This window comes from Plecotus auritus (genome assembly GCF_963455305.1).
Source record: "Plecotus auritus genome assembly, chromosome: 12".
Classification (NCBI taxonomy): domain Eukaryota; kingdom Metazoa; phylum Chordata; class Mammalia; order Chiroptera; family Vespertilionidae; genus Plecotus; species Plecotus auritus.
The window spans coordinates 38,910,535-38,921,078 of record NC_137778.1 but is presented as its reverse complement, the minus strand read 5'-3'; the positions used below and the strand labels follow the sequence as shown (position 1 = coordinate 38,921,078).

Genomic DNA, 10,544 nt, shown 5'->3' with positions numbered 1-10,544 from the left:
ATAGGAAACCAACCCCAATGCACAATCCTATTCTCTTACCTTGGACGTGGTGTTCAGCAAAGGGATCCTCCACGGATGAGACACTCCGGGAAGAGAAATAAACTCTAGTTTTCTAGAATATTTCTCTTTTTCCAAGGGAGTTCGTCACGTTGTGCTGTGAGAACAAGTGAGCATGTGAGAGTGAGGACCTCAGAGCCAATGTGGGCTCCCGGCCAGTGGACTTTACCTCCTGAGGAGCGGGGGCAGACTATGATTTGACACCAGCCATCCTGGCCCTGAAGGTAGACTTTCACCGTAGGCACAACAGCAAGCATCGGAGTAAGCCAAGTAGAAAATCCTCTTGGGAACTGCCGTTGAATTAGTTAAACAAGAAGGTCAGTCCAGAGGTGGCTCTGGGGCTGCAGTGGCTACATAAGCAAACCCAGGTCAAGGCCTGTAAACGCCTCAGGGTGAGGAAATGAAAACCCAAGGACAACCATCACAAACAGCCAATCAGGCCTTGAGTGATAGCCAGTCATTTCCCTGCTTTGCTTTTGCCTTTTCTCCACAAGTCTCTCCCCAAGCTGCTGTTGGTGGAGCACGCCTACCTACTTCGGGTTTGGTGCTGCCTGATTCAAATGGATTTTTGCTCCAATCCTTACTGTTTTAATATGCCTCAGCTCCCCGTTTAACACTATGCTCAAGGCAAAGAATGAGGCCCCAGGACTCTGAGAGCCGTGCCCCTGCCATTCCTTCCAGGGGTCCTCGGGACTTCTTCTTTTACAGAAGACACCCCCCTCTCCCAGGCTTGGGAGGTCCATTTCCTGGGCTACAGATGGCAATGCTCAGGAAGTTCAGCCCATATGTGTGACCTTACATGTAGTGACTAAATCTGGGCAGTAACGTGGGGTTCCAGACGCCATTTTTAATTGCTGTTTTTCATACTTGGTTACCTTACCACCAAACACCTCCCAAAGAAGGTGTATACGTGAATTTTAATGAAACTTCTTTCTTCTTGCATTTTTGAAATGGTTAAGGCTGAATCTCCTAGAAAATTACTGGGATGATGCAGCTTTCTTATTCCATTTCCTTTTTCTGTTCCACCCTCCACCTCAAAAAAACCCCAGTGAATAGGAAATGGCCTTTCATCTCCCCAACATCCCAGGTTTCAAACCAGAATGTATGTTAGGCTAATGTGTGTTTTTCTTGTTTTAGCTGGAAAATCTGCACATATTTACGCATGTTCCTTTTTAAAAAGTAAGTGGCTTCTCAGGCTCTTAAAAACCAAACTAATACTTTGAGACGAACGTGCTAGCAGGATCCCAGTGAAGTGGTTTGGGACACGCCTTATGAGTAGCGATAGGATAATAGTTACGTGATGCTGGTGCTAAGGACCGAACAAACCTCCAGCAGAAGGCAAAACCCCCAGAGAGAAGGTGAGTACTATTGTTTGTCCTTATGAAATACTGGGAAAGCGTTGTCTAGTAAACATCTATAGGACTGGGAGCGTGTTGCTCTTAGCAGGGCGATCTGTGATTCTGATCGCAGGATGAGACGAGGCCAGGCTTCATGTTGATGGAGAGCTCTGATGGAGGCAGAGGCCGGGGCAGATTTGCAATGTGGCAGCAGCGTCAGGCTGGGAGGGCTGCAGAGGCCTGAGATGAACCCCTGGCACAGCTTTCATAGAGGGAGCTTTGGGGTGTAGAGGGGAATGAATTGCAGCTTGGTATCTCCTAAGTCACTGTTACCCTCACTCCACTGATATGTGGTGAAGACTAGACACGAATATCCCTACTTTCCAATGAGTGAGAATTAAATGAGTTCCTGGCATATAGTACTAGTAAGTGCTTAATGATATTAGCCATTATATTTTTATTATGGGGTAGGAATATGCTTGATTTGTTTTAATACCCATGGGTACTTCTGTGGGAATTTATGTATTTGAGGAAGCTTCTGAAAGAGAAGAGAATAATTTGGAACAAAGACCTTTGAAACAATTGTCAGTTTGGTAATTGAAAAAATGAACATTTGGTAAGAGTTAGGACGAGGTCGGGCATGTCCAGGCTGGTATGGCCATAGACTGATGAGTTTAAAGAATCCAGAAAAGATCCAAGCTTTCCTCCAACCAGATTTATTGAACACAACAGAATTCTATATACAAAGTCACCTAGACCTGCTGCTGCAAAGCAAGATCCTTTCTTACTAATATTTTGGCCAGTCAGTCCATAGTGTCCAAAAGCAACTTAGCCTAAATTAATCAAAAGTGCCCACAGCACACTGGATGACAGGCCTAACCACTGAAACTAACGGGAAGGCAAGGAGCAGACGCTGCCGGAGGACTTGGGCGCCATCAGGAGGCCATCTTGTGCACGGCCACTGTGATGCCGTCGTGTTTCTGGATCATAATGTTCCTGGAAGGCAAAGCGGAAGACCTTCAGTAAAACGTTCCACGTGGGAGGCAGTGTGACGTTAATGGTTTAGGACACGATGAAAACACTATTTTCCCATGTATATAGAAGCAATATAGGAACACAACAGAACATTTGGGAAACACAGAAAGTATTAACTATAAAAATGAAATGACTCCTGTCACCCTAGCACTCAGACAACCAGTGACTATTTTCCTGGTTTTATCTGCAGGTCTCCTGTCACACATTCTCTCTTTACAAGCTGTGATGATACTGTAGTTTGTCTGCTGCTTGTGTCCGTTATTCTGAGGACACTCCTTGGAAGATCTTTAGTACTTCTATAATTACAGAAGCAGTTTCTATTCTTTGATTGGTCTTCCTCTACTTTACTTTCTTTTTCTTTTTTTTTTTTTAAATATATTTTATTGATTTTTTACAGAGGAAGAGAGAGGGATAGAGAGTTAGAAACATTGATGAGAGAGAAACATCAATCAGCTGCCTCCTGCACACCTCCTACTGGGAATGTGCCCGCAGTCAAGGTACATGCCCTTGACCGGAATCGAACCCGTGACCTTTCAGTCCGCAGGCCAACGCTCTATCCACCGAGCCAAACCAGTTAGGGCATTTACTTTCTTTTTCTTGACAGACTGATAGTTCATGACAATGCTTCCTCTTCATTTAAATGCCACTGTGGTCTGAAAGCCCGCTAGCTTGAGATCAGTCTCGGTGCCTGCAGTCCAAAGGGTGAAGAACCCCCTTAAAGCCCTTTGAATGAAGAACCACCAAGGAACACAGGGCAGGCCCCAGTCACTCTCCTAAATCTTTCTAAATAAAAAGGAAAGGAGGGACCTGCTGCCCTCAACTCACCCATTATCTGACTCTAGACACACCACAGGAGTATCAGTGGGGTCTGAGGTTAGCTTAGCCGCTTGCTGGGCTAGAACGGATATCACCCCGGCGTGCTCATCTGACAGGGTCCCACGGCCTGGAAGACACAGATGGTATCATGTTGCCCGACTGTCTTAAAAAGGAGCGTGGAGCTGGCGTAGCACCTCATGAATTATTCACGAGAGTCAGTTCCTGTTCTCTTGGGTTAGTTACTGACATGAAATGGTTTTGCTCTGCTGTACTCAGCTGGGTGCCTCAGTGAGAACGCCACACACCAGTTCCTGAATCAATAAAGCCATAACAGACACTCAGTTTTCAAAGTCATTCCCATCACCATCTTTAAACACCATCTCAAGCCTACAAGGAAGCTGTAATTTCAAGTCGCTCTGAAAGTCATAAATCCATTCCACAGGAACCTTGCTGAAAGCAACAAGAAATTCGGAGGTGAGATCGACAAACGGCAGGAAGGACAAGAGACCTGTTGAAACATTCCTCATAGGAAATCTGATTTCCTTCACTGAGCTCCACCTCAAAGGGTATGGAAGTTTTTTCGGGAGCTCAGCTGTAAGTCCACCTTGACAGCATATGTGGACATTCTGTGCGCAGTTCACCCTGTTAGAATAAGCTGGCTGTTTCCCAATACCAACAGAATTGGCTTTTGTTTTGGCCTGTAGATGATTAAATCCTGGGTGGCAGGCAAAAAAAGTAATTACTAAGTTTACAATATATTTGCCTATGTAAGGACAATACAAGCCTATCTGCTAAATCAGGTAACGGACATGCTACTGGAACAGAGCTGTTGGGTTGACTATTGTCACACAGAACATTAACTGCACAGACAGCGCAGTCCTGTGGGCCTTGAAGGTTTAAGGAACTAATTTCGTTTTATATTTCCTTGAATTTCCATTAGTGAGCCTGGCAAGTGTCCCCACCCCCTTGGCCTTTTTCCTTCCAATTCACTGTGTGTGTAACTTCCCAGCAAAAGTTCAGAGCTTTAAAAAGCCCCACATTAAAGAGTCCTGGGCTTATTGGTGCTGATGTTAATCAGCCAAATGTTTCAGTTACTTATTTCTTCATCTGTAATGGTTACCATTTATGGAGCATTATGTCTGGGTTATGTGTTGTGTTTTACACATATAATCTTATAGTACTGTGATTAAGAGAATTTGGAGCCAGACTCAAATCCCAGCTAGACCACTTAATTCTTTAATCCTCACCCGAGGATATGTTTTTATTGATTTTGGAGGGAGAGGGAGGATGAGAAACATCGATGTGAGAGAGAGACACTGATTGGTTGCCTCCCATAGCTCTCCAACTGAGGATCAAACCTCCAACCTTCAGTGCACGGGACAACGCTCCCACCAACTGAGCCACACCGGCCAGGGCTACCACTTAATTTCTTTATCTACCTCATGTTTTGAGGACTAAATGACTTAGTATATGTAGAACACTCGAAGGGTGCCTGGCACACAGTAAAAACTCAATAAATGTAATTCAATAATAATAATTATTAAACAACCCAGTAAAGAAACAGGCTCAGAGAGGTTCTTTCTGGCCCAAGCAAACAGAAGAGCAGGCAGTTGAACCCGGTGTGTCCAACTCTGAAGCCTCATTTTTACCGCCTCCTCACTGTTAAGTGTAGACTGAAAAATAGCATCTTGCAGGAATAATGTGAAAATTAGAAGCTCCGTATACGAAGCCTAGCGGTCCAAGCAGACGGCACACATTCAATGTTAACTGAAGGCTTTCCTCAATCCACTTTTTAAAATGGGGCAAATGCTATTTCAGTAGAAATAACTGTAGTGCAAAGAACGTTTCTACCTTCATAAATACCAAGTGAAAAATTCAATCTTCTAATCTCATTATTGGGAGATAATCTCTACTTACAGCAGTAGCTAGAAAGTGGCAGGCTAACAGCACACGGACTCGCAGCCAACTTCAAATGCTGTGCAACCCACCAAAGGGTGTGGGGGGTACTTACAGCCCAGGTTAAGTCCTTGTGAATCTGTGCACAGGACTCCAACAATGGATGGATTCTTCATTCTATTTCCCGGAACAGATGATGTGAGAAAAGGAACTTAAAACATTACAACACACATAGGCATTATACGTACCAGGCAGGCACTGTTGCAAGCGCTTTAAATTAGTGTTTCTCAACTTTTTTTTTTATCACCCCCCCCCCACGAGAAAAAAAATAGATGAGTTTCTCTGATGACAGAAAAGACTGTGTCCAGGAGCTTAGGAAGGCCACAGACATTACAGTACCTAGGATTCTGTGTCCCTCGTTAAAAACGCGTGCTTTAGTGTTCTAACTGAAAACTACTGACAACTCAAGTAACACGGGCGCCTCCTGGTGGGGGTGGGGCGGCGGGGAACTGGGAAGCTGAGGGGCATCGGTGCGAAGGAGGTGCTTCCCTGTCCACTTACTTCGACTTCTACATAGATATTCCTCGTTGAAAAACTGAAGGGATGACTTTCATTTTAATCACCAAGTAACTGGTTACACACGGAAGGAGGGGTGTGTGTGTGTTTACATTGCAGGACTAGTCTACGTGGTGGCACGTCCTTCCCCCAAATTAAACCAGTTCCTGAAACTCGAAAAGGCGGCCCCTGTCCAGAGACCATTTCGGCAGGACGGGTGGTTCAGGGCTCGGGCCGCGGAGCAACGTTCGGGAGTGTGCGGGGCCCCGCGGGCGGGAACTTAATTTCGGGTCACTGGCCGCCTGCGGGCCCGGGACCAGCTCACCGCCTGACCCGCGCCCGGGGGTCGCGCGGCGTCCCCGAGCCACGCGGCCGGCCCTCGCAGCTCGCGCACTTTGTCCCGATCAAGTGCCCGTGCCACTCACGTGTCCTCCAAGTGCTGCTCCAAAGTCGCCTCCATCCCGCTGGCCTGGCCGTCCACCCCAACCCAAGCCCCGAAGCGCGCCGCTTCCGCCTCCAGGAGGCTCCTGGATCACGTGACACGAGCGGCCTGGACGGCGTCTACGAAGGGACAAACTTCGCGGCGGCGCCTCCGCGTTGCGTACAGGGAGCGTTCGCTCCGCCCAGTTGCTGAATGCCCCAGCGGTGACAGGTGCTTCGAAACAGGTGGCGCGGCTGTCCCGCGGGAGAGAGGTCCGTAGCCTGTCCTCAGGGCGTCGATTCCTGGTCGCTCACTTTGTGTCAGGGATGGAATCTTGGGATTTTTTTTTTTTTAATATGTTTTATTGATTTTTTACAGAGAGGAAGGGAGAGGGATAGAGAGTTAGAAATATCGATGAGAGAGAAATATCAATCAGCTGCCTCCTGCACACCCCCTACTGGGGATGTGCCTGCAACCAAGGTACATGCCCTTGACTGGAATCGAACCTGGGACCCTTCAGTCGTCAGGCTGACGCTCTATCCACTGAGCCAAACCAGTCAGGGCGAATCTTGGGATTTTGATTCAGCCGACTGCGAAATGTCGGCCAGACCTGTGTTCGTTTTACCATAACGCGGTGGTCAGGCAGGTCAGGGCCAGGCAGTGGGTCAGGACCCAGAGGAGACGCAGGACCCCGTGCAGAGCTCCACTGGCCTGGAGGGAGACGACATGCGACATGCACACGGGGTGTTGCGGAGCCAACGCGAGTAAAGACCACTGGAGTCCAGACCAAATTAAAATTTAGGGAGCCTTTATTGCCGGCCTGCGACTGTCCCCTCTCCACTCAGGGAGATCAGAGAGCAGCCCCGACCCTTTGTGTCCCACCGTATTTAAACCCATTCACTAGAGCCTGTTTTTTGCAGAGCAAACAGTCTAAAACAATTTAAAACAAAGCAGTTTTCCTTAATTAAAGAGCCAGCCCTATTTGCGCTTAGTGGTTATCTCGCTGCTGGCCTTGAAAACAACACAGTTCTATCCAATTAAAAAATGCACCTGGCCTGGCATTGAGAGTATGGGCATCTCTAGTCTCTGGCCTATAAGGTCAGACAGCTAAGTTTATCTTCCTCATTATTCAAGCAGGCTAGAAAGCCAAGTTATTTTTTAGAATAAGAGTTCGTCTAAAAAAAAACAGCAGAGAATTCCAAACAGTAGTTTTACAAAATAGGGGGTTAGCCTTCTCACTAGGAGGAAGCATGCTCAAAAATTCCACTCTCCAACAGGGGCTAGAGGACGAGGTGTGACAAGGTGCAAACCCCAGCTAGGTATTGGGAAGTGCCGGGATTTTAGCGAAGACACTGGTTCTTTCTTTAGCAAAGGCTCAGGACAGATTGGGAAAGACAGTAGCATTAGAAAAGAAGAATGGGTAGGACAACTTAAAAATAACTTTAAAAATTAATTATAAAGCAGTTCCAAAAATAAGGAAGGAAGGACACCCGTAGTCTGTCCAGAGATGATTGTTAATGTCTTGGACAGTGTCCTTTCAGCCCATCCTCTGCCAATGCATGCTTTTAATGTTTTTTTTTTCTTTTCAGTTTTACAACTGACATACATACTGGGCATACAATTCTGTAGCTGGGCTTTTTCACAGAATTTTGCATAAATGTATTAACGTGTTAATAATAATTCACTTACATCCTTTGTAATACTTACAAAATATTCCATATTATAGCTGTACCTTAATTCATTTCACCAGCCCCTTAATGTGCAGTTGGGTCGCTTATAGTTTGTGCCTGTAGTTCTTCCCTAGCTGTGATAGTGAAACTTGCAGCTTCCTTAAAATTCGTCTTGAATATTGTAATTCAGGAGTTTGGAACGCCTAGAGAAATTACTATTTATGCTTCTTATTTTTATTATTTAACTCAGGGATAACATAATGTGGACCATTTAAACTTTAGAAAAAGCAATTTAAAATACCCTTAAAAGCATTAGAATAAATGTTAGGAGCCAGACTGTTTCCTGCTAACCTCCCGCCCCAGGCAGCTCAGCGCTGCAGTACTGCCCCCTTGTGGTTCCAGGTAACGCTTTGCTGGGCTAGCGCTTCCCAACGGGCTTTTTAACCTCCAGGGCAGTGACGTCCAATAAAAATATGTGAGTCACTTTTATGATTTGATTTTATGTTTTAAAAATATATATTTTTTATTTCAGAGAGGAAGGGAGAGGGAGAGAGAAACATCAACGATGAGAGAGAATCATTAATTGGCTGCCTCCTGCACATCCCCTCCTGGGGATCGAGCCTGCAACCTGAGCATGTGCCCTTGACCAGAATCAAACCCCAGGACCCTTCAGTCTGCAGGCCGATGCTCTATCCACTGAGCCAAACCAGCTAGGGCTATCTGATGATTCCTGAGTCTCAATTTTGAGTGCTGATAACCGTTTCTGGGATGACAGGGAAAGTCCCATGACGCCCATAATTGGAGTACTTACCTCATTGCACTGTAATTAAAAAATATATTTTTATTGATTTTTAGGGAGAGAGGAAGGGAGAGGGAGAAAGAGAAACATCGATGTGAGAGTGAACCATCGATTGGCTGCCTCCTGTACACCCTCCCCCCTACCCCCCCCCCCCCTTTCCAGGAATTGAGCCTAAAACCTGGGTATGTGCCCTGACTAGGAATGGCACCTGCAGGCTTTCAGTGCACAGGAGGGCACCCAAACCCTGAGCCGCACTGGCCAGGGTATTGCACTGTAATTTTTTATGTTTTCTTTTCAAAGACAGGAAGAGCATCTTCTCCCTTTCCTCATGTGAGCATTGGGGGACACAGTAGGAATCTAGCCCATATTTACTGAAGAATCTTTTTTTTTTAAAAAAAATACATTTTATTGATTTTTTACAGAGAGAAAGGGAGAGGGATAGAGAGTTAGAAACATCGATGAGAGAGAAACATCGATCAGCTGCCTCCTGCACACTCCCACTGGGGATGTGCCCGCAACCAAGGTACATGCCCTTGACCGGAATCGAACCTGGGACCCTTGAGTCCACAGGCCGACGCTTTATCCATGGAACCAAACTGGTTAGGGCTACTGAAGAATCTTGATGGGTCTTTTGGGAGTGGCCTCTGTGTAAGGTAAGAGCCTTTAAATACCAAACTTTAACCACCTTTATCTTCTTTCTCTCCTCCTCCAAAAAACAGAGGAAGCAGCCGGTCATCTACAAGCCAAGGAGGAAGGCCCTGACAGCCACAGAAGGAACCCACCCGCCAACACCTTGATTTTGACTTCTCGCCTCCAGAACTGTGAGGCAATACATTTCTGTTGTTGAAGCCACTCCCTTCATGGTATGTTGTTATGACCGCCCTGAGAAGCCAATATACACGAATATTAATAAACCCTTCCAGTCAAAGTCACTGTCTGTGATGCCCCCAGCATTTGGCAGCCCTTATGTAATAGAAAAACCTCCCGGAGGCAAGAGAATAGAGCAGATAATCTTTCCAGCATGCTCCCAACCTTGATACTTGGCTAAGATACGTTTCCTGCATTGGCCAGCCGTGGTGGCATGATCCATTTGACTGTGACTTGAGTCTGTTTTATACCCCGGAGCCTGGCCTGTAAGGTGCTCACTGAGTGTGTGGAGAGGGAGTGAGTGGGAGAATACACCCCTGGCCTCTCTGACCTGAGCCTCTCTAAGCAGTGAGCTGGGCTGTCAGTCTATGGCAGTGAGGTTGGCACTGTCTCCGAGAGTTTACAGCCAAGCCCGGTTCTGGGAGACACAAGGCGAACGTATCTGAGGCGACTCAGGGTTGGCTAGAGAGGTTCCGGCGCAAGAGGCCTTGTCCTGCTGCTTCATTCCTTTTGCTGCTGAGGATAAATGCGATCAGACTTCCACGTCTACGTCTCCATTAGCTGCCGTGTTAATGCAGCCTTGACAAATCGGAACGAAGCCCTTATGAATAAAAAAAATGATCAGCGCAGCATAAAAAATTGTAGACCAGAGAAAAGAAAATTTAGGGGAGCTGATAAAATACCTCATTCTTAATGAGGCTGTCTGCATCACACGTCACATCAGCCTTAATGCGAAGATTTATTGGCCTCGGAATTATGCAAATCAAATAAGTGCTTGAAATGCAGGCAGAGGAATTTCCTGTATTAGCGTGTGTGGGAGAGGCAGGCCTGCGCACTGATGTGCTTGCTGCGCCGTGTGCCGTGTGCCCTGCCCGTCCCCTCAGCCCTGGTGGGCTTCAGAGAAGACCCTTGTGGAGTGACAATGCCTTCCATTGTCAGTAATCTCTGCCATCGTCCCCGGGGAAGCCCTCGGACAGTCAGATATCTCTGTTCTTTCACCAGCTGTGAACCTAGTAGGGTGTCGCTGGTCCTCAGGACCCGCCACATGTTGCCCATCCTGCCACAGATGCTGCTCCCACAGCCTGGGCCTT

General features: G+C 46.7%; 2 protein-coding genes across 2 annotated transcripts in view; one reads left to right on the top strand and one right to left on the bottom strand.

Moving 5' to 3' along the window:
- Window positions 1-2,089: 2,089 nt before the first annotated feature.
- On the bottom strand, window positions 2,090-6,257 carry LAMTOR5 (late endosomal/lysosomal adaptor, MAPK and MTOR activator 5). The gene is made up of 4 exons (XM_080648998.1): window positions 6,122-6,257; window positions 5,257-5,318; window positions 3,255-3,372; window positions 2,090-2,390 (listed from the first exon to the last, which is right to left on the bottom strand). Exons 1-4 carry the CDS (start codon window positions 6,154-6,156, stop codon window positions 2,330-2,332), a joined length of 276 nt encoding a protein of 91 aa, XP_080505124.1. The 5' UTR covers window positions 6,157-6,257; the 3' UTR covers window positions 2,090-2,329.
- The window catches only part of LOC308237816 (chymosin-like), a 43,091-nt gene continuing 38,784 nt past the window's right edge, over window positions 6,238-10,544 (top strand). The window contains exons 1-2 of the mRNA XM_080648996.1: window positions 6,238-6,389; window positions 9,306-9,407. The gene's annotated coding sequence lies outside the window, so the exon portion shown is untranslated. The remainder of the gene's footprint in view (window positions 6,390-9,305; window positions 9,408-10,544) is intronic.

What these genes read in the sequence shown, in the direction of transcription:
- LAMTOR5 (XM_080648998.1), bottom strand. Translation starts at nt 6,156, where the DNA reads ATGGAGGCGACTTTGGAGCAGCACTTGGAGGACAC. An exon ending in GAGCAGCACTTGGAGGACAC is followed by an intron (nt 5,319 to 6,121) that starts GTGAGTGGCACG and finishes TCCGGGAAATAG; the next exon opens with AATGAAGAATCCATCCATTG. An exon ending in TGTCTAGAGTCAGATAATGG is followed by an intron (nt 2,391 to 3,254) that starts GTGAGTTGAGGG and finishes TTTGCCTTCCAG; the next exon opens with GAACATTATGATCCAGAAAC.